Source organism: Heteronotia binoei, chromosome 3 (assembly GCF_032191835.1).
Source record: "Heteronotia binoei isolate CCM8104 ecotype False Entrance Well chromosome 3, APGP_CSIRO_Hbin_v1, whole genome shotgun sequence".
Lineage (NCBI taxonomy): Eukaryota > Metazoa > Chordata > Lepidosauria > Squamata > Gekkonidae > Heteronotia > Heteronotia binoei.
In genome coordinates, this window is record NC_083225.1 from 41719519 (window position 1) to 41744031 (window position 24513).

The window sequence follows — 24513 nt, forward strand, 5'->3', positions numbered from 1 at the left end:
ATTACTTGTCATTCACTTCAAATTTGTTTATAAATAATGTATGAGCATTCCTGGGCTTTTCATTTTATTTTTTTTAAAGCAGAAATTCATTGTAGCATCCAACATGGTGGAACATAGATTTATTTTAGTTTTATTTTTTGTCTCTCCAGGAACCATTGTTTTGGCTTAGCTCATTGAAACTGCTTTCTCTCTCTCTCTGAACTTTCTTATCATGCCAACTTCTCTGTTTAACCTGAAAATGTTGCTGTTATGTTTCCTGTGTTGGCAAATGAATAAAGAAAGCAATTGGGTTTGAATTTGATAGCAAGAACTTGTCTACAGTGCTTGATAATTAGAACCCTGCCGTCAAAGAGTTGGCTGGTGAGTTAAAATCAGTGTGGGAGCTTCACTCCCACTGTTTCTTGGCTCTCTTCACCCCCTCTTGGCTGATAGGTCGAAGCATTGAACGGACAGCAGCAAGTTCAAATGGGCAGAATTCCTCATCAAGGTACAACCTCAGCACAGCGCACAAGACCTAGAACGGTGGTTCTAATTTTTATATTTAAATTTTAAAGTGCCTCAACACAGCAGCTTTTCATTTTAAAATGATGGTCTCACCCCAGCTAGGAGACCCGAATGATTCTGAACTACTACAACAAACAGGTGGTCTGCCCAAACCAGTTAATCCTTTGTTTTAAAAAGGCTAACTCAGTTTGGTAAGGTGATCCAATGGAATAGGCGTGAAGGGGCTATTCTGATGTAAACCCCAGGGGCCCAAGGTTTCAGATGCTTGAGGCAGCACTTAAGCCATATTGAACTTTAAGGCTTTTTTTCTTAATAACATTTTGGGTGACTCTATATTTTCCCAATATATATATTAACTTACTACAATTTAACTTACTATGATGACCGAATCTTCACATGGATCTATGTTACTTATTTCCTATTGTTCCAATACATCCAAAATAAAGCTCAGTTGCCCCATTACAGTATATCATGAAGCAGACATTTATACGGTACCTGAAAATATGTAAACTGGGAATGGTAGAGGTCTGGATAAATATGTAGCGTAGTTCCAACAACCAGCAGCAGTTCAAATTTGTGAAGAGAAGAACTGATGTATCCCGTGAAGCCCAAACACCAGATCTTTAGGAGAGCTTCCAGATCAAACAGAACTGTAAATGCAACCTGGGAAAAAATAATGAGGAGAACAGGTCCTAGAATAAGGGCTTCTATCCTACAATATCAAAGAGCAGAGTGAGAATGCAGAACAGGGCTTTCCCCTTTTTTCTCTGTAATCCACTGACTATTCCACAAATTTTGATCCTGTGGAGAGATGTAGAGGCAGGCACTGGAAGAGGGGAAGAGGCAGAAATTACCCTTCTTTCCACCAAGATAAAAGCCCTTTTGTCATAGGAAAGAAATACCAGCAATAAGCCCTTGAGTTCATAGCACCTAGAACTTGTTCACACAACTGTTTTGGCCTGGCTGAATCTGGCTTCTGTACTCACGGCAACCTCGTTGCCTGAAGAAAAACCTGACCATTCATGCATAGTTTGTGAAACCCATGTACTTGAAACATAGCTATGGTCTGCTTTTTTAATATCCCCACAATACAAAAATAAGCAAAATAGAATCTCAAGCCCAGAGAAAAGTTGGGATTTTTGTATACTAAAACAAAAAAAAAATGCTCAAGATTTTTAATGGGTCACAGTGAAAGCATCTTGTAGGATGTAAACACTTTTCAATGTTCCATTATGAGATTAACAATTACAGAGTTAAATATATTTTAATTTATTCCAGAATGTTGTGGGTTGGATAATTTGCATTTCATATGCTTGTCAAAGTGCTCCAAACTACTAACATTTTTTTAAAATATATATATATATATTGAATGCTTTGCATAGCATTTGGATACAATTAAAACATCTGATGTTTTCAAAACCAGAAGTAGCAATCTTGCAGCCATGACAATTCTCTGTGAGAAGCCTTGGAATTCAAACTGATGTGAGGGGATAGATCCAGTCAGTCATGAAAACCACTGTAGCTGCAGCACTGCGGAATGGGCTCGCTGAAGAGGTGAGGGAGGTAATGCTCCCTCTAAGCTGTGGAGTCTTGTGAGCAAAAATTCTACCGTGTGTGCTACTGGCATTAAAGTTGTGAGCGACTGCATAAATTAGTTTGCTCTGGGGCTATTTCTTCCTGAGCTAAGACAAAAATCTGTGAGCTGGAGGCTAAAAAACTGTGAGCTAGCTCACACTAACTCAGCTAAGAGGGAACACTGGAGGGAGGGCCCCCCCTTGAAGATCTTCAAGAGGCACTACAAGGTCTGCCTGTTTTTCAGGGCTTTTGAGGGAGCAGGCATCTTTTAAGGGGGGGATAATTTGTGGGTATGCTATTTTGTTTTTGTTTTTAACCAAAGATGTTATCTGCAAGGTGGGATATAAATGTTTCTATAGAATAAATAAATAAATAAATAAATAAATACAAAGCAGGAATATAAATGACTGCAATTCACCAGGCTGTCATCTCCTCTTCTGATCAAATAGTTATACCTCCCAGAAAGGTGCAACATAGAGAGTGAGGAAGGCAATGAGGTTGGGATATCATCAAGGAGTGCATTCTCTACCTAACCTGGAAGAACATGCCAGGAGAGTGTTGGCTTACACCCTCCAAGTGGGTTCCCAGGTCCAATTCAAGAAATATCTGGGGATTTTGGGGGTGGAGCCAAGAGACTTTGGGGGTGGAGTCAGGAGCTAGGCTGTGACAAGCTTAATTGAACTCCAAAGAGAGTTCTGGCCATCATATTTAAAGGCACCACACACCTTTTAAATGCCTTCCCTCCATTGGAAATAATGAAGGATAGGGGCACCTTCTTCTGGGGCACACAGAATTGGACCCCCTGTTCCAATCCCTTTGAAACTTGAAGGTGTTTTGAGGAGAGGCATCGGATGCTATACGGCAAATTTGGTGTCACCACCTCAAAAAACAGCCCCCCCTCAAGCCCCAGATACCCACAGATCAATTCTCCATTATACCCTATGGGAATCAGTCTCCATAGGGAATAATGGAGTGCCCAGCAGACATTTCTCCCTCGCCCCTGTCCCACTTTCTGATGATCCTGAAGTGGGGGGAGGGCCTCCAAACTAGGGGATCCCCTGCCCCCGCCTGGGGATTGATCAACCCACAAAGAGCAACGCGGATAATAGAGCAGGAAATTAAGGTAATAAACCTCCGCAAAACCCAGCCTCAAATTACCAAATATTAATATCAAATAAATACAAATACTAGAAATTTATATTCAATGTGGAAATGATGTCATCATTATCTGATTGGGCTCCTGCGTGAGCCAAGAATTCTGACGCCTAGTGCTCTTGTAAAATGCATAAAGAAACTGTAAAGCTTGTAGAAGCAAGTGCGAAACGTGGGACCAAAGTACTACCGCGTCGCATTCCGAAACCTATGTGCCTTGCTGTACAAAGGAGCATCGTTCTCTATTTGAAATTCTTCAATGCAAAAAAACTTCTGGAAGCATTGTTCTTAATGAAAGACTTGAACGTTTGAATTTCTGCCTTCATCCATCCTTTGGAATTTCCTGGACATTGATTTGTCTGTAAATGACTTTGGGTGAAGGTTTATGTTCTTTATTTGCCATTTATATATGCTTTTGCACAATTGAATATAAAGTTCTAGTATTTGTAGTTATTTGATATTAATATTTAGTAATTTGAGGCTGGGTTTTGCGGAGGTTTATTATCTTAATTTCCTGTCCACCTGGGGATTGGCAACCCTACCCTCCAAACTGTTCAGAGAGGTGTTTGAGGCAACTTTTTTTTTCCTGCTTGTGAATCTGCCACACAAGACATTGTATGCTAACATGCAACATTCTGTCTAACAGGCAGTTTCTTAATATTCCATCACATTACAGTGCAACCATGAAAGGGAATTGGGCTTGATTCTTAATAGTTTGGCTCACAGGGAAGGGGGGAAAGCCATTGGCTTCCAAATGCAGCATTTTACATTCTTCCATACGTGTGAAAGGCAGCTAAAATTACAAACCGTTCTCGTGGAGAAGGCAGAAATAACATTTCGTCCATGGCAGACACATCCTGCTCCTAATAACGATGGGCCTTTCACAAGTTAAGTGAATAAAACATTGTAGCCTTGTTTTCAGAAGTGCTGACTCTGCAGACATTGGAACTTCTGTCGAACAATTTTATGATGGATTTCCTTCACTGGGGAAATAGTTAGGCTACAGAATATATGATGAATAGTGCCAAACTAAGCAGTAATACCCTTCTAAGCCCATTGGATATAGTGGGCTTAAAAGGGTGTAACTGCAACTATGGCTGTACTGCAAACCTTGTAGCAGCAATCTAGCTGCCCTGAAATATGTTCAGAGATTACTATAGTAATCCTCCTGTACACACACTCCTGTTTTCTTCTGTAGAGAATGGAATGCCGTGCTCTTCTGTTAGGTATTTCGAATTCTTGTTAGTGATGAACTGTAACAATGAAAACCTTGAGCCTACACATAGTACCCTTTAACAGCTAAGACTTTTTCTCTTCCCTACTTTAAAGCTGCAAACTCCCAAAGCATTGGTTATAAATTGACTTTGATAATCCTAGGAGAGAACAAATGGGTACTTGTGTTATGTCACGACTCAGAAAAATTAAGTGCAATTGGAAGTACATTTCATGAACCCGGTGGTGAACTTAAATTTCTATTTTCAATTTTGGAAAAAAAAAGAAGGGTAGAATTTGTCTACATTTACTACAGTTTGTTGCAGAAAGCCCATCGCTGTGCTCTGCCTCCTTCTTGTCTCATTACCACTGACATTTTGTTTGAGAAAATTGTCCTTCAGAATGCTGTACACTAGGCCTGTCAGATGTTGTCAGAAAAATATGAACGAATCACTCAAGGATTATTACTGTGCTTTACAACCATAAAAACTTACATGCTTAGAACTGCTTGGCATTCACCTGAGTCGCCTTATTTATTCTTACTGAAAAAAAATAGCTGGCACTCACCTCTGCAAGGTAGAATTCATCATACTGCCTCTTAAAAGTTTCTCCCTTGTAATAATTGCTAGCTGCAACGATGACGTCCACTGCCACCATGCTCAGGATGAACATATGGAAAATGGAAGACCTCATCATTCTCTGCAGAAGGTGACAAAGCACACATTTAGCCATACTCTTGACTTGGTTGGAAAAGTATAAATTAACAATCAGACATTAAAAGGATTATATTCATTCACATGGGGCAGAAGTAGCAGGTCTCGAAATTCCTACGAATCGTCGGTGATGTGCACAGAATTCTAGCAAAAATGGAGAAAATTTGAAAACACAGAAAGTTAGGGACCCAGTTAAAAGACTCCAGAACCAACTCAATTGGAGCGTTCCATGCTCAGAAGTATGCATACCACTTTGACTTTCTTTCCTGACATGATCAAATGGCTACACCCAGCTTTTACAAATATATTATGTTAGCACAGAAGAGGGGCAACCAACATGATTAGGGGGTTGGAGTGCCTTCTCTATAAGGACAGGTTGAAGAGTTTGGGATTTTTCAGTTTAGAAAATTTCTTTCTCTCTCCTGAAATACTAAAACTCAAGGTCATCAAAGAAAGCTGATGGGCAGTAGATTTATGATGGGCAGTAGAAATAATTCTTTACAGAGAGAGTGATTAAAATGTGGAATTTGCTGCCAGAGGATGTAGTGATGGCCACAGGGAGAAACAGCTTTTAAAGGCCATTAGATAGATTCATGGAGGATAGGTCTATCAGTGGCTACTAGACATGCAGACTAACGGGAACTTCTACATTCAGAGGTAGTGGACCTCTGAGTCCTACTGCCAGCAGCCACCATCAGGAGAAGGTCTCAGTCTCTATGCCCTGTTAATGGCCCTCCAGAGGAACTAGCTGGCCATTGTGTGAGGCAGGATGTTGGACTAGATAGACCACTGGTCTGATCTAGCATGGCTCTTCTTATGTTTCTTAATTAATTTCTAACTTCAACGTGGATCCTGGGACGATTCATAAACATAGATTTTTGTTTATATAGTATAAAATTAGTTAAGACCTTGAAATAAAAAGACCAGAAAGCTTAAAATTCTGTATGGTATAATACAAACAGGATATAATGCTGACAAGTTAGTGGTTTTTAAGATACTGGAATCACTATTGAATTCTGATTTAATATGGGATGCATCTGTTAATTTTAGTCCAACACAGATAAGGAACTCTTTTATTCCATTCCAGTGAATCACTTCTTCAACTTCTGTAGTCAAATCTGGTTGGCTGGGCAGGGGGGAAGGAGGCATGGTACCCTGGTCTCATCAGATCTTGGAAGCTAAGCAGGAGTGGTACTTGGATTGGAGACCACCCAGAAGAGTCTGCAGAGGAAGGCAATGACAAACTATCTTTGCTTAGCACTTGACTTGGAATCTCCTTAATGGAGTCACCACCATAAATTAGCTGCAACATGATGGCACTTTACACACAAACAATTGGCTAGGCTCATGGAGTAAGAACATAGCAACTAAACAAACTGCAAAGAAAGCCATAGAGCCAGCCCTGTAGCTATGGGCTGCGGGGGGGAGGGGGTCATGGGAGTGAGAGCAGGAAGCTGGAAAGGCCGGGGGCCACCCCTCTTCCTCCCCCCCCATGTGATTTAGAGCCAGCCAATAAGATGATTGACTTACCCTTTAAATACATGGGATAAACAGCAGCTGCTCTTGGGTGCCCCTTCTGTGCAATTAAATTGCACAGGAGTGGGAAGGCAGGGGTGGCTTTGGAATGGGGGGTCAGGGGCCCAAACATCTGTCAGGGGGCCAGGCCCTGTGGGCCCCTGATTAGCTATGGGCCTGCATAGAGCCAAGAGAGAAAACTGTATATTGGAGTTTTTTCAGAAGGACCATCCTCCTGAGAACTTCCATTTCACTGTGAAAATTGTCATGGGTAAAAAAAGAAAAAGTATACCACTAACAGCTCCTGTTTTATCTATTTTAATTAATTTATGTAATTGAACTTTATTTTAAATCATTGTTTATCTTGTATTTTATCTAAATCATGGCATGCCATGTCTGTGAGCCGCCCTGAGCCCGCCTTTGGCGGGGGAGGGCGGGATATAAGAATAAAACTTACTTACTTACTTACTAATCATTTCCTTTATTTCTGGCTAAAATAAACAATATACTCAAGTCATAATTTTGCATCGATTCCTTTTGTTAACTTTGCAAACTATGAATTTTGACATGAATTCACAGGCCGAAGAAAATACGAAATAATCCATTTTGAACTTCCACTTGAATATTTTTTGCTACATTCACAAAAGGCCAGGGAAGTGGGATGTAGAAACAGAATTTTTCTCACTGGACAGAACAAAACTGAACAGCATTTTTGGACCACTGCCTGGCCCGCCCTGTGCCATTTGGATTACAGAGCTTTTTCAGAGAACACATGGCGGGGAACTGATGTAAAAACTCGAGAAAAGAGCTATGTGGACAGATGTTGTTCTTGTTTAAATTACTATCTTTTCCTGTCCTTTCAAAGAGCTTCTTTCACAATATAGGAATGAGATGAAAGAAATACTCAGATGTAAGTGCCAGGAATCTGTATAACAGAAAATCTACGTATAATATCAAATTGAATCAAAGATTAGCCGCACCAAGGAAATGGCAAGTAAAATGGTTCCCTGCTCTCAAAACACATCTACAAAATCAGTTTGCTGTGATGAACATACTCGGAATACAGCACAAATAGGAAAAAAGTAAAAGACCACATTCTACTTGTTGCCAGTCCCTTATATTCATCTGTGCACACATACACCCAGCCTGAACAATGTGTTGCAACACCATGAGGAAGTCCCAGCCCCCATGAGAAAAACCCAGATGATCTGGTGTCTCAAGATGGCACGAGAAACTAGGGAAAATGAGTTGCGCACACTGGGCAACTTATGAAAGTAATCAAGCCACACCACAATAGAAGACAATGATGCCTCCCCTCATATGTGCCCTGAGATAAGGCTGCCAACCTCCAGGTGGTACTTGTAGATCTCCCACGAGTACAATTGATCTTCAGTTGATCAAGATCAGTTCCCCTGGGGAAAATGGCTATTTTGGAGGGTGGACACTGTGGCATTATACCATACTGAGGCTCCTCCTCTTCCCAGGCTCCACCCCTAAAATTGCCAGACCTGGCAACCCTACCTGTGCTCAGTTCCACTTCTCCTCAGTCCTGTTCCCCATTTCCCCACACTTAAACCTCTAGCTAAAAAGTAACTCCTGCTACATATTGGAGTAGCCCTGGTTAATTTTGGAATGTGGATGTTGTATTGGAAAGGAATGTGATATTTCTCCATGGTTTGATTTAGTATTTGCTTGCCCTGACCCAGATAGCCCAGGCTAACCCAATCTCATCTGGTCTCAGAAGTTAAACAGGGTCAGCCCTGGTTAGTATTTGGATGGGAGACCACCAAGGAATACCAGGGTCGCTACACAGAGGCAGGCAATGACAAACCACCTCTGAATGAAAACCCTATAGGGTTGCCGTAAGTCAGCTGTGACTTGACGGCAAAAAAAGAGAGAGTATTGCCTTAGGATGAGTCCCCCCCCCCCCAATTAATGTACCAAATCCCCCAACAAACTTCATATTCCTTTTTAAGCCCTTAAATCAGGTCTCTGTCATCCTTTTCCTTGCTACTCACAGTCACCTCTTTAAGGTAAAAGATCTGATTTTCTGCTCCCTGCCCAAATATGCAAACTATTTCCCCATGCCAGTCTGAATGCCTGTTTGCTGATTTCTGGGGGTGTGGAAACATACTGTAGGTGTTCTAATAATCCTGTAAGTCATTTATGAATGTAAAAAAAGGTGACATTGCTCCCTGTCTAAAGGACACTGGGGAATACGAACTGGACAGATGATTAAATATGCAATATCCCTAAAAGCATACATCAGTGTATAATAAGCCCCCTTTAATAGTCTGAATGCTTTTGGAAATAAATAAGGGCACAGACAGACATCTACAATATGATCAGACTAGAAATTCATAGAAAGGAGGACAGTCTGCCAAAAGGTTCATTTAATCTAAGTAGGAGCTGAGGCTGAAATGATGCATGAATATTTGGGAACCATGACCTCAATTTTAAGCACAGCTAGAAGGAAGACAACTGGATCTCAACTGTGTCCCCAAGTGCTCCTTCCTCTTGGGAACAAATGAGAACAGCCCCAGGGATATTATACTTTAATCAGCTGAAACAGTCAGTGCGAGAAAACAGAGCAGCTCAACTGTAACAATGCTGAGTACAAAGGGTTAGAAGGAAACAGGACACTATCTGAGTGGGTGGGTCCTCTTAGTAACAAGCTTGAGAACTATTCCAAAGTGGCCTCAATACCTTCAAATACACCTGAGGATTTAAGGTACCTGCCTCAATCTCATGGAACTGCTAATAGGAGAAAGGAAAAAAAATATGAAATGTCACCTTTAAACATCCATATTCTTAATTTTATATATATATATATGCCCAGGCTTATTGGTGCTTTCCAACTCTCCCATTGGCCTGTGATACTCACCTCACCCATTGGCCCATCAACCATCACTCAACTGTACTTAGGTCTCATTGGCTGGGTCTACCCATCCCCCCCTGCCTATTACCAGCCCAGACATGTCCTCAACACCTACTCTGCATATGACAATGTTAAGGGTCTACAGAACATTTTTTCCTGTCTGCCTGATATTTAGCAGGAGATGATTCCTTGGGTGAGGGGTGCAATTCCATCCCTGTTGGAAAATTATACTGAAAAGCATTTCTCAATATGCATTTCTCACCTATGGCAACAGCTATTTTAGCCATTTCTTAATCTGACTTTAATTCTAATACTAAAGAACCAGACTCAAGTTTTCAAGCTGACAAAAGAGCCTTTTTTTTTTGTTTAACCTGAGCAAACATGTTTTCTCTTTGCTAAGCTATAATCTGTGCCAAAAAAAGTACAGCATTCAGAACTATAGATGATTCATCTGGTTCTTATTTTTGTCAGTCAAAATTCTTATTTTTTTAAAAGAGGAAAAGATGAAGAACACATGTAAAATGTTAGCATTTACTATGCCTGTTTTAGAATACTTGTGGTTTAATAGCTTCTGCTCTATAATGGTCACCTGGTGAAGATAAATCCAACAGCAGCTACTTTTTCCTGCCAGGTATTTATAAGAACACATTCAAAATTGCCCCACAAGCCATATAATAACATTGCATTTTCAACTTGATGTGCCTCTTCTCTGCAGTTTATAAATCAGCAAGAAGAGAGGCCTCACGTTATTGTCTCTATGACAAAGAAACTTTCAACCACTATACTCTAGCTCTGGGAAACTGAGGAGAGTGACAGGTGTATGATAAAAGGAACCTAAAAATACTGCAGAAAGTTCACAACAGCAGCACGATAAATTGATTATCTTCCATTCAGGTCTGAAGATTGCTGGTCCGTCATCACCTCCAGAGCAATTTCCTTAAAATGTCCTGTATTTTGCGTAAATTGTAAAGTAGAAAATGCTGTAAGTGAAGTTCGTGATTAACTGTTTTCTTTTTTTGTTTAGCAATGCTATTTGGTACTCCAGAAAATGAAACTAAGGGTCAAACTATATAGGACAGGAGAGCCTTGTGATTAGAATCTTTCACAGGCTTTTCTTGGAGATAATTAGCAGCCCTGTATGGTTGAACCGAAAACTGGTGAGAAGTCCCTGGAGAAACAGACTGTTTAACCCATTCCTCACAAAATATTTCTAAACCTGCCTTTCTTCCAGCACAGCATGGATCCAAAATGAGGAACACGTGAAAAAGCCAAAGAAATTGTGAACAAATACAATTATTTAAAACACTTTAAATAGCCAGCATACTATCATATTAAAATATGTCCTCTGTGCTATCCACACAAAGAACACTGTTCAAGGTTCTCTGAACACCTTCCTAAATAATTCAGTCTTACAGCATTTCTGAAAGGCCAGGAAGGTAGGGGCTGTCGTCTCTCCTCTGGGAACTGTTCCTGAGTCAAGAGGCAGATTGGAAAAGCTTGTGTTTGAGTAGTGACTGATCCCAAGAAGAAGAAGAGAAGAGATTGGATCTATACCCCGCCTTTTACTACCTGAAGGAGACTCAGAGCCGCTTATAATCTCCTTTCTCTTACCCTCCCCACAACAGGCACCCTGTGAGGTAGGTGGAGCTGAGAGAACTCTTCAAGAACTGCTCTTGAGCAGAACAACTCTGGGAGAACTTGTGACTGACTCAAGGTCACATCAGCAGGTATATGTGGAGGAGTGGGGAATCAAACACAGTCCTTCCTTATAAGAGTCTGAAAACCACTACACCAAACTGGGTCTCTATACCAAACTACACTGAGGAACCTAAGCAAGGACCAGGACAGAAAGAAGACCCTGATTGGATGAACGAAGTTGTCACACAGGTACATGGCTTTTCCAAGACTGAAAAAGCAGTTAAGTTTCACAGGAAGAACACAAATCCCACAAAACATTCTGATCATGGAATGCACACATTATGTGCAATTTGGCTCTAGATCAGACTGTGTACTTACATACAGGGTACAAATAAATTAGACAAAATTACCCTCCTGATGTGAAGCCACTGGAGACAAGCAAGGGTTTGCATCCCACCTAAAACGTTCACAGATGGAAGGATTTCTGTCCACAGAAGTGTGACTTTCCTGCCTCCCCCTGGAATGCTGCTTCAATGGGGTACAGTGTCACATTCTCAGGGTGCAGGCAGGCGGGTGTCCAAAGCCAGTCTAAGGTCAAAGTCCAGGGAGTCAAGCAGGGGCCAAGTCACCAAAGCAAAATTGCAAACTGGAATCAGAAGTTAGTGTTCAAAAGTCAAAGGGTCAGGGTGCCAAGGGATTCAAGCAGGTCAGGATATGGAATCAGGAAACAGGGTGGATACAAGCCAGAGAATCGACTTGTTGCTTCCACAAGATTACCAGGTCCTTGGTGGGAGTTATATGGGAGCCTCAATCAGCCTGCTCCTTGGCAGCGACTCTGCTAGAACTCAGGACGGAGAGATCTGAAGCATTGGCGTGCCTCATGTCTTCGCTCTGAAGGTTCTTTCCGGAGCCTGCTTTGAACTCTTGAGATGGAGTGGGAGAGCTTGGAGGAGATTGATTGTCAACAGCACGCATTGGTGCCTGGAATGTGTGGAGAGTGATTGATGGGCCAGCTGCTGGTTGTTTGGCTGAGGAGCTGGTTGGCAACTCTTCCCGGTTTGTTAATCCTTCCAGTTCCCCCTCGTCAGGGCTCATGACATACAGTGGCTCACCAAGAATTTTTCCCCCATCAAGTTGCAGTCAACTTAGGGTTAACCCCATAAGGTTTTCAAGGCAAGAGATATTTAGAGGTTTTCTGTCATTGCCTGCCTCTGTGTAGAAACTCTGGACTTTCACTGTGCTCTCCCATCAAAGTACTGACCAGGGTTGATGCTGCAATCTGACAAGATCAGCCTAGCCTGGGCTATCCAAGTCAAAGCTCCCCAAAAACAGCCTTGGAAAACTACAACCTCCAGCAGTCTCTGTGCTGAGAACTTCTGAAACATTTTTGGACTAGATCAGCCTTTGCCTCTGCAATCTTTTGAATTGCTATTGCTGGGACAAGTAAAAGAAACCTGTATGCTTTGCCCTACATCCAGTTATAACCAATGCATCTCACATCACACCATCAGAAGAGAGACAGGAGACAACCCAGTTTTCTATCACAAATAGCTCTACACATGAGGTCATAGAAGGAAATGAAGGCATTGTATCACATCCTAGCAACAGAGCAAAGGAGTGAGCTGTCTCCATGTGCGGGTTCTAGGATTCGTGGTGGTAGAAAATGCCATTAAGTCACAGTGGACTTATGATGAACCTGTAGGGTTTTCAAGGCAAGAGATGGTTTGTCATAGCATACCTCTGGGTTGCAGCCCTAGACTTCATTGGAGGTCTCCCATCCAAGTACTAACCAGGCTCACCTTCCAAGATCTGACAAGATGAAGCTAGCTGGGGCTTTCCAGGTCATGGAATGCTAAGATCACCAGGCTGGATTCAATGCAGGCTCGCCACAGTATTCTACTTCACCCAGAAAACGAATGAAAGGCTATACAAATATATTCTTCTACCACTCTTTATTTTGTATCATAAATATGACTATGTGGGTAAAGGTAATTAATCTATATTATGCGATCTTGTGCGCTGTTCTTAAGTGAACTCACATGTATCATTAGCCTGTTACTAATGGAAGGGCAGCCCCCATCTCAAGCCACAATTAATTTCTGTTGACCTTATATAAACTTAATTATTTTATGCGTCGTTAGTTCCAAGTAAGGGTAAACTTAACAATACAATTACTACCTACATTAAGTAGCTTTATAAAGCCTGAAAGACAGCTAAATGCCTCTATATATTTTCTAACCATTCAATATAGTTTCCTCTTTCAATAAAACCAAATTAAGATTCAGTGTGAGGCTTCCCCCCCCCCCCCCCATCCATCAAGTGCAGAAGCAATGAGAAGCAAAAGCTGATTTTTAAAGTGATATAGTTCACTATAACAAAAGAGGTGAACAATACAGCTGAAAATATTTTCAGATGCTTGAGAACATCCAGGGACTTCAGTGGATCTTGGGAACACACCCTGCCATCTCCTTCACCTCAGTAAATTCAAGAGAGAAGAAAAGGCAGCAGGGAAAGGTTTGAAGAACGGCTGCAGTAGGGCCTGGATTTTCTAATCCCAGGCACATAACAATGCTGTCATCACAGTGTACCAGAATCTAGTCTCTCCATCTGTTCAAGACACCTTGAGGGTTATTTTTCAAAAATCCAATAAACATCTGATAAAATCATCTGTTTCCCTCAAATTATTTCCAGTGCAGTGTTTCTATCCACCAATTCAGATATCATACATTGTAGATATTTATATATTGCAAAAAAAAAAATAGCCTTCCCTCTCTCCAGCTTTTTAAAACTTGCATTCATTGGCCCACCCAACAGACAAGATGCAGAAAGCAGCTACAAATCCTTCTGTTGTTTTTAGACTGATCTCAAAAGAGAATTCCCCCTCCCCCATGGAACACTGGGTGCTGAATTTGAATTGTCAGTTGCACTGTTTGTTAAAAAGGTAAAAGGTAGTCCCCTGTGCAAGCACCAGTCATTTTTGACTCTGGGATGACGTCACATTATGACGTTTTCATGGCTGACTTTTTAAAGGGGTGGTTTGCCATTGCCTTCCCCAGTCATCCACACTTTCCCCCCAGCAAGCTGGGTACTCATTTTACCGACCTCGGAAGAATGGAAGGCTGAGTCAACCCTGAGCCGGCTACCTGAACCCAGCTTCCGCTGGGATTGAACTCAGGTCGTGAGCAGAGAGTTCGGACTGCAGTACTACAGTTTTACCACTCTGTGCCATGGGGCTGCTTGTACTGTTTATTATGGGCAGTTCAACTGCATCTGACATTGCAACCCTATGAATTAGACCTTTAAAAACATCCAACCATTAACAGCTTTGCTCAGGTCTTGCAAATGGAAGGCTATGCCTTCCTGGACTGAGTCAATCCATCTCATTTTGCTCCCTCCTCTTTTCCTAATGCCTTCAGCTTTCCTACTATTACTGTCTTTGTCAGTTGTACTAACTTTTTTTCTATTCCTATAAATCATTTTGGGACCAACCATGGCTGAAAAACAGAATTAAAGACAACTAATTGATGGGTTCCTATGATTTGCATCCAGCCACTCTTCTTAGCAAAGTCTAAGAGCCAGTTTGGTGTAGTGGTTAATTGCACCGACTCTGATCTGGGGAAACTGGGTTTGATTCCTCACTCCTGCATGTGCAACTGCTAGTGTGAATTGGGATAATTACAAGTTCTCTCAGAGTTGCTCTCTCATGAGCTGTTCCCAAAAGAGCTCACTCAGCCCCACCTACCTCACAGGGTGTCTGCTATTGGGAGGGGAAGGGAAAGGGGATTGTAAACTGCTCTGAGTGAAGGATGGGGTATAAATCCAACCTCCTCCTCCGATCCAGCTACTCTTCTTGGCAAAATCCAAAGCCTTTCTTCATCCTAAGGAGTCTTCCTTTACCTCAACAGTTTGTACTCAAACCTGGTTAATTAATGGATAGAATCCAATCTGGTTTCTGGCTGGTGAAAAAAAGGGAGGATGAGGTCATCTATAAACAACAGGGCCAAGCTGAGGATGGTGAAACGTTCATGGACAAAACGCACTTGGGATGGGGCTGTAGTAAGGAAGAGAATGGGTGAAATTGAGGTAAAAGCTAAAAGCTCAGTTTTGTTTGAACTGGCCCATAGGTTACACTTTTTTTTTCATATTTCTGGTCAAAGAATTTTTCATATTAAAAAAAACAGGTATAAAGACTTGAAAACCCTATCCAACGGAGGTAAAATTGGGATAAGAGTACATGCCATAAATAGTGACTGATTCCTTGTTTTCAGATTTCTGTTCAACTCCTTTGGAAACCCTATCGTTTGCCTCCTTTTTCAATGGCACTTCAGCTGATTATGGATAAAACCAAACACTCTGTCTTGAGCAATCTCTCTCCAAAGTCCTTCTCTTCAAGCTTATTTGAGCAGCCACTGATGTATCTTAATTCAAATTTCTTCTTAATACTCACACTCGCTTCCATGTCAATATTGAGCAGATTAGAATGTCCCTAATTTAGCAAACGATAATTTATTCAGTGCATCTCTCATTTCTATGTCACTGCAGTATTTGACAACAACACAAGTGAAAAAATCAAAATGCAAGTCTTAACTTGCCACCATTCCTTGCCCTTGGACTGGACCTCATTTTCAAGTGACACAGATACCTAGTTCTTATGGAGAAAGAACACCTGAGATTAAGTGGTACCACTTCAGACTGCAGGCTGCAAGTTACATGGCTGACTACTTCATACAAAACCTTCCCTCTATATCAAATTTGAGATGTCAGGATTTGAAATTTTTTTTACATAGGTGCATGTGTGTGTGCACCTGTAAGTCATGGCAACTTCTGTTGACTGACCCCTACTGGGGGGGCCTGGAAGATATTCAGGGAGGTGGCTGAATAAAGCCTGTCCCTGCCTCCTGGTATTTCAAGGAGGTCTCCCATCCAAGTACTTGCCAGCCCTGCTTAACTTCTGAGATCTGACTTGCCTGGGCTATCCAGGTCAGGGTGAGATGTCAGGAATTTATCCTGCTCTTCCTCCAAGCGGCTCACAATGATGCATGTGGTTTTCCCTCCTTTTTTTTTTAATCCTTACCTAATGATGGGTGGAAGGAAGGAGGCATGGTAGAGCCTGATCTCACCAGATCTCAGAATCTAAGCAGGGTTGGTACCTGGAAGGGAAACCACCAAGGAAGACTCTGCAGAAGGAGAGCAATGGCAAATCACCTCTGCTTCTCATTTGCCTTGAAAAGTCCTTGCCATAAGTTGGTAAGCAGAGTCATGTAGACATGCCTTACAGCACCTGACTCCAAAGCAGACCCCCTCAGGCTTGTGTAGAATAAGGCTGTACCTGGTAAGAAGCCAAAGCCAAAGAAGAATTAGAATTACAACTTTATCTTACACTATTTGAGGAATATCAGGTATACTATTTCAGTCATCCTTAGATGAATGCTTATGGCTGAGTAAGATCAGAATGGTACCATCATACCCATATTGCTGATGGGGAGCTATAGCATAATAATCTAGATTCTGGTTCAGGTAAAAGCGGAATGACAGGTTCCTCAACACACCATTACAGTGTAATCCTAAACTGAATCAATGGATTCACAGGGGTGTGAGTCTGCTTAGGACAGCTCTGGGAGTCACAGTATAGACCACATGAGCACCACTGGGGCCAAAATACGTGCGGCATTTTCAGGAGGTAAATGTCACTACTTAACTCTGGTGGACTAACCAGAGTAGATTGCTTGAACTTCATTGTGATATCAGAATGCAGCCTCTTGCTCTAAAGAAAAATAATCTTTCATTAACATTTGCCCAGGTCAATTTATGCAAATATAAGCTCTGGGGGCAGCCTAGGCAATTTTGGGGATGGACTCTAGACCAGCTGAGAGTGAACTACTGACTTCCTATACACAAATGTTCCCACTCAGGATCATGCCAACATTCTTATGGAGGAAACAGTGTACCTGGTTGCACATGAATGGTCTGATTTCCCTGATTCATTGCAGTGGCTCCAAAAAGTCGAGTGCATGTAGTTCTGGTTCACATGCTGCTTCGTACATATTACACTAGAATAATATTATATATAGCAACACTTTCTAGACTATTACAAAGGCTAGAAGATCTGCAACAGGAGAGACTATCTTGAAATTTACAGCCAAGCTAGAGTCTGCCACAGGGATGCGGTGCCATTTCAGAGGCTAGATTTTTTTTTTTAAATGCCTCAGAGGCCTTATCCTGCTGGGGACTGTGGTGTGGGGGGATGAGAGACTCCTGTCTCTCCTTCTCTCCCCCCCCCAACTCCCATGCTGTTTTCAAGATGCAAAACACCATATATTCTGATTATCTGAAAGTCATTTGTGTATGTAGAATGGAAAGGATATTACAAAGACAGTTACCAGCATTTGTTATTGGATTCTCCATTTTATCAACTGCAAAGGAATTAAAACAGAAATTCCTTACTTTTTTTGTTTTGCTTAATTGCTATAGACTTTAGCAAAACTCAGGACAAAATTTGCATATAAAAGTGGAAAGTGCTTTGAGATAATCAAATGCTCCAGTAGGAAGAAAATGATCAGATGATTAATTTGAATTAATGAAGATTCTCTGGGGTTAGATTTACCGTCTAATCTCTAACGGAACAGCTGCTGTGCAAATAAATAGACTGAAGATGACAAATGCACACATCACACAACTGTTAGAATTTCGGAGGAACACCAAAAAGGGATGTATTCTCCCACAACTAAAATCAGATTCTTCTGAAAAATTAAATTGGGAGACTAAATAAACCAGAGTGGACAAAGGGTGACCCCACACTGGACCAAGGCAACACTAAACAACAGTTCTTTTTAACGATGAACTGAGATAGATCCCCAAATTTTACAACTCTGCATTCAAGTAACAAAAAGAGCCCATCATTTTCAGTGATGAAGTAGCAGTTGTGAACAAGACAGTGAGATTTTACTGTCATCCCTATAGGCAGGAACCATAACAGCATTTCAATCCCCTTTCCCCATACCACATGAGTCTATTTCCCAAGCCCAGCAATAGTAAGGGCATTGCAATATTGAAAATGTTTAGTTACAGTAATTGAAGCAAATGGTAAATCAGTTTAGCCAATTGGTGGCGTGTGTGACATCACGTTCACAATGTGATTCCTTATCACAGTGTGAGAAAGAAATATAAAATAAAGGAATATTACTGGTTTTAGTTTTAGAATTAGAGTGGAAACTAGTAGCCAGATGCATTTGTTACATTTCTAGACTATCTCTGCATGAAATATCCAGGGCAGAGTATTATCAGTATAAACAAAGAAAATAATTTCTGTTTCTCACAGCACCCAATGCCCTAGCTGTAATCAAATGTAGTGTCAAAAGGCAAGAAGAGCAAATGTAGTGTCAAAAGGTAAAAAAGTTTCATATATCCATTTTAAAATAAACAATTCAGAAGCAATTAGGAATGCCAGGTCCCCAGAAGGAGCAGAGAATGTCCCACCTCTGCCTCTTGTTGGTTTACCATAGAATTTCCAGTAATTCCTAGAGAGGCATGATGTTATGCTATCACTGATGGCCACCTCCAACCCATGTCTCCATGCCCCCTACAGTCTCACACTAGTATGCCATGCCTAGTGACCCTAAATCCCTTGCACAAACAAAGCTGCATCTAAAAGAGGGGATATACTCTCACAATGTGATTCCTTAGGATCATCACATTGTGATGGTTCTAGAGCTGTGAATTCATGCACATGGAACTCAATTTCTCCTTAAGTTTCTAGCTCTCAAGTTTGTTTTTTCAAGGGTTAGAAAATGTGCTGAAGCCTGGACCAAAGAGACAAATTAACTCATAATGTCCTACAATTTGAAATCCAAATCTTGACTGTCCCCTTGTTTTTGCAGCCCCAGGTTGGAACAAAATAAGGAGTTTCACTGAGGCCACCATGTATAGGTGATAGACTGGCTTGGTGAGTCATGCATTTTGTATCATTTGTTCTGATTCAAATGGACATTTTTAGCTTTAAAATAATTTTCTGAGGTGGATAGAATCCAATCTGGCAATCATTTGCATTTACAAACTATTTCTGAGCTACTTTGATGTCACTAGGTCCTAAGAGTATTCAATAGCACCATTAAAATTAATGTTCAGTTTAATTTCTTCTACAAAGCTTGATCTGTGGGGTTAACTGTGTCCAGTATTTCAAACCCTATCAAGCTGAAAACAGGCATTTAAATTACCATGTAGGGTTTTTTTCCTCTTTAGCACAATTATAGCAATCAAAGCATACTGCTGACTAAAATGACCACCTTCGTGCAACACCACTGGATGACAGATTTGGATAAAATGGAACGCTGAGTAGGTACAGAACAAAAGTAGAATGTTGTTTTTTTTAAATGAGATGAAAGGGAAGACGCCTACATGAATGATCCCCTCTCTCTGAAAGATTCACAAACAGCAGCAATATTCAAATTTCTCTCAAAATTCCCTACATTTTGACTGAATAGCACCCAATAAATTTACCTCTGATTCAGGTTTGACAAAGCTACCCCAGGTTTCCTCAAAACCCCTTTGGAAATTTAGAGTGTAACCCTAAAGAGAGTTACCCCCTTCTAAGTCCAATGGGAATGGAAGAGTGTAAGTCTACTAAGGACTGGCCTGTTACCATCTCATGCATTTGACATCCTTTTGGTGAAATCATTTTGGATGTGTAAAATATCATTTAACGTGAGATGTACTTTCATTTTAGAGTGTTCATGAAGGACAGCTGAGTAATGGGGAAAAATGACAACATGAGAAACGGTTGAGATATTAACAGTTTTGGACTCATATAGAGAAAGTGGATTCCTTTTAGCACTCTTGAATTTCATAACAGCTTTGCTTCCAAAACTAGACAAGCAAATTGATTCTGAAGTGTACAAAATGGCAGAGTTCAATCCAAGCACTGCAAATTTGAACAATCAAGCACAGTGTTAGTATTCGCTGTCGCCTACCACATGGCTAGTACTGGTGTTTTTAAATGACCAAACAACTTGTTCAAAAGAAACTACCAGGTTACAACCAGTGTTTCCCTCTAAGCTGAATTAGTGTGAACTAGCTCACAGATTTTTAGCCTCCAGCTTACACATTTTTGTCTTAGCTCAGGAAGGATGGCCCCAGATCACACTAATTTATGCAGTAGCTCACAACTTTAATGCCAGTAGCTCACAAAGTAGATTTTTTCCTCACAAGACTCTGCAGCTTAGAGGGAACATTGGTTACAACTATTTTAAGATATTGCATACACTAGTTTCTGTCACCCCCAGATTTATACAACAGTCTGCAATCTTCGGAGAGAAGACAGCTTGTTGAACCTCAGGCAATGTGTATTTTTGAATTATAGAGACCTTGGATGAGATCATTTTATGTTACTGTGCACAGATTGCCAGGGGAGCCCTAAAGGTATATTAGAAGTTGCTGGAACACAATAAAAAATGAAGCACGTTGGCCCCAAGTCACTTCTCTGGAGAAGTTCTGCAAAACGCAGCAATAAGGTCAAGCTGGGGAATCTTTCTTACAGAGCCCATTATCACTACACATCCACTTAATCTGTCTGGAGTAGCTCAGGCATTACACAGGTGAGATAAATATTGGAAATGGAGCAAGCCCAATAAATTTCAAAATTGGTATTTGCTGTGAAAGGGGAAAGAGTCACGGCAGCCTCCCCTCAGCTTCTGCTGTAATGGAATTCTGGAAGAAAACAGGATATTCTCGGTTCTGGGCTCTTCCACCTTAACCAAGATCTCATGCTTCACTCACTCAGTTGATCCATCCTGATCTGCTTAGTCAGTTCCAGCTGTGGTGAGCATGCTCTACCCATCTTCTCAAATGCTTTCACTAGCTTTCTATAACCTTTTACCTTAAGACCAAGTTTCTTGTCATACATTGAGCTTGCCACTCTGTTACTCAGCCATATGGAAATGGCAGCATCTTCTCTATCACCATGTCTGTGGGAGGATTTTTTTTTGTATTCTTGGTTTTCCAGTCACAAGATGATGTAATTTTAGTGTGTGTGTGTGTGTGTGTGTGTACGTTTGTGTGTAAGTGTGTGCACGCGCAAGTATTCAGGTTTTAAAAAATCTTTTTAAAAATGTTTTGGGGGAGGTTTTCCTCCGGCTTGTAGGTTTTTATACATTTCATTAGTGGGAGCTATATTAATTAGGCATAGAAAGAGAAAGCTGATTGGGATTCAGCAGGAAGGAATGCTTTAGCTTTCAGCCTTTGCATAATTGTTCCTGCCATGGTTTCTGATAAGCTTGTCAATGAAATAATATCAGAGTGATGGCAAATGTAGGAAAGGAAAGGTCCCCTGTGCAAGCACCAGTCGTTTCCGACTCTGGGGTGACGTTGCTTTCACAACGTTTTCATGGCAGACTTTTTACGGGATGGTTTGCCATTGCCTTCCCCAGTCATCTACACTTTCTTAAAAGTATCCTTTACTTTGCGTGATTGTTAACAGCCCCAGTCCCTAAGACAGCCCTGCCCATAGTCATATAAAGCAGAAGGCAGTATACATAGGATATACAGAGTGAACCTGGCTCAGATTTGGCTTGTCTTATTTTATTTGATGCACTTGCATTTAAAACATTTAAGACATACAAGTAAAAACAGTCACTATAACAGCGATGGCACAGAAGTGGGGGGGACTCCCACTGCATGCCTTCTTCCTGCACTTTTTGCTGTGGGTGCCAACTCCTCCACTCTGTGTCTTCCCCACTGCCCCTTTCCCTACATTGTGTTGAATTAACAAAGTGACAGCCAGGGCTTTTTTTTTGCAGAAGGAACTCCATTCCATATTGGGCCACACCTCCCTGATGTAGCCAATCCTCTAAGAGCTTACAGGGCTCTTATACAGGGCCTACTGTAAGCTCCAGGAGGACTGGCTACATCAGGGGTGTGTGGCCTAATAGGCAAAGGAGTTCTTGCTTCAAAAAAAATCCCAACCCTGGTGATAGCAGTCACACTGCTGTGCCCCCCCTTAGGAAAGTTTCACCAAGACCCAGCTGAAAAAGAAACTGCCCAGTAAAGGGCTAAAAGGAGGAGAAATGTAGAGCCTTCCTTTCGGAAGGCAGAGTTCAGCTCCACTCCCTCCCCATATTAACTGTGGGCAGAATGTTCACCTGGAAACTTCTCTCACTGCTACCCAACAGTTTCCCCTTTGAACCAGACCAGTGAAGGTTTTCCTTTTATCCAATTCAGAAAGGAAAGCCTTGGGAACCCCCAAAAGTTGTGCTCAGAATGAGAATTTGATGCTCCCTAGACAGCTGGACACCCCACCGTTCACCCAAAGAAAGAATAAAGTCAGAACATCCAGGAAGTCCTCCTGACCCTTCAGCAGGCCTCTGGAGAGCTGGTATACAAATCTCCTAAATAAATAAACCCTCTGTGCACCCAAAATTCAAGACTTTTGAATTGTAATTCATACAATATTCGCTGGCATCTGGCAGTGGTAGTGGAAAGTGGCGTCAAGTCACAGCTGACTTAGGGTGACCCTGTGGGGTTTTCATGGCAAGAGACATTCAAAGGTGGTTTGTCATTGCCTGACTCTATGTCATGACCTTGGTATTCCTTGGAGGTCTCCCATCCAAATATTAAACAAGGCTGACCCTGCTTAGCTTCTGAGATCAGGTTAGCCTGTCCTGTCCAGGTCAATGCTGCACTGGCACTTGGAGCAGTTGCAAGTCTATGCCCTAAAACACGTTAAGTAAAGTTGCTGGCTTTTGTTAGCTGGCACACCAATCCTGCCAACTGACTGCATGTATGTTCTGTATATGTTATCAGGCAAAAGGGAAAAGAGAGAAAAGAGGAGTAATAAACGAATTCCCCCCTATTATTTAGGGCTCTTAACAAGAATGGGAACAATACAAAAGAAAGCATGTCATTCATACAGGATTAAAAGAAAAAGTTATTTCCAACAGAGATCGGGGGAAAAAGTCCTTTGAAACCTGGCATTTAGATTAACCGTTTCTGTGAGACAGAGAACTGCACAGTGTGAAGGCAGGGGCAATTCATAATAGGCAGAAACCTACAGCAAACTAAAATATGTTATACCAGCAACAATAGTGAGACCAACAGTGCAATCCTAACCAGAGTTACACCCTTCTCTGCCCACTGACCTCGGTGGACTTAGAAAGGCGGAATGCTGTTTAGATCTGAACTGCAAACTATATAGCAAAGCAAGTTCTCTGGCTGTTTACTGTGCCAAATGATTTGTTACAATAGTGAAAAGTTAATAATTAACAAAGGAATGTTCTAGTGGTAACAAGGGAATTTCACAGGAACAGAAGCAGATTCAACTACTGGCAGCTTACATTCCTAAACAATAGTTATCAATTAGCCATAGCTGCATATTTCCTTATATATGCTAAAGACATGAGCAGCTTCTCTCAAGGATCAGTTCTTCAGAAAGAATTGTGAAATATTTTTGTGTGTCTGATGTTTTGGGCAGGTCCCAAGTCACGTTCCTTTCATAAGCCCTAGCCAGAGCTTTTTTTGTAGCAGGAACTCCTTTGCATATTAGGCCACACACCTCGATGTAGACAATCCTCCAAGAGCTTACAGGGCTCTTAGTACAGGGCTTACTGTAAGCTCCAGGAGGATTGGTGACATCAAGGATGTGTGGCCTAATATGCAAATGAGTTCCTGCTAGCTAAAGACCTGTTGTTTTGACAAAGGATCCCATATGCAACAAGAGCTGGTGGACGGTATCCAGCCATGCAGTTTCAAAAATTTGTGGCCATACATTTTCTTAAGAGGGGGTTGAGGATTCTCCAACTCCCCCTCCCACTGAGACTCTCAAATCAGCAGACCCTCCGGAACAGCATAGGGGGCAAAGTGGGGTTCTGTGGTGATGGTGGGGGAACCAGCAGAAATCACTGCACCCTCTCAAGTAAACTTAAAGAGTAATTAAGATTTCTGAATGTGTGATGAGAAACAGGCCTGTATTCTGCAAGGAATCTCCAAGGAGGCAAAGCACATCAGTCCCAATGCAGAATCCCTATCTGTAGGGCTGGAACCCAGAGTCAGTGTTAGATTTTGAAGTCTCTCAGACTGTAATGGAAATTATTCCCTTAAATAAAAGAAAGAAAAGGGGTGGTCCTCTCCTGGTGACAGTGAACTGATATGAGGAGCAGGTTTTCCACCCTCTCAGCCATGGCCTTGCTTTGTTTCTTGGTCATGGTCAAGTATGATGGAATGTTGGGCGCTAGGAAAGGATCAAATGTTTAATTGTGACAATCTTTTTGGCATGGGAATAACTTTTATGTCAAGAAAAGAGGTTGCTTGAACCACTCCCCAATATGAACCCCTTTCACA

At 41.5% G+C, this 24513-nt stretch overlaps 1 protein-coding gene across 2 annotated transcripts in view; it reads right to left on the reverse strand.

Moving 5' to 3' along the window:
* The window catches only part of NALCN (sodium leak channel, non-selective), a 290882-nt gene that overhangs the window by 127833 nt on the left and 138536 nt on the right, over positions 1 to 24513 (reverse strand). For both annotated transcript variants that reach the window (XM_060233672.1, XM_060233671.1), the window contains 2 exons: positions 5011 to 5142; positions 1000 to 1167 (listed from right to left, as the gene is read on the reverse strand). In XM_060233672.1, the coding sequence (XP_060089655.1) occupies positions 1000 to 1167; positions 5011 to 5142 (300 nt within the window). The remainder of the gene's footprint in view (positions 1 to 999; positions 1168 to 5010; positions 5143 to 24513) is intronic.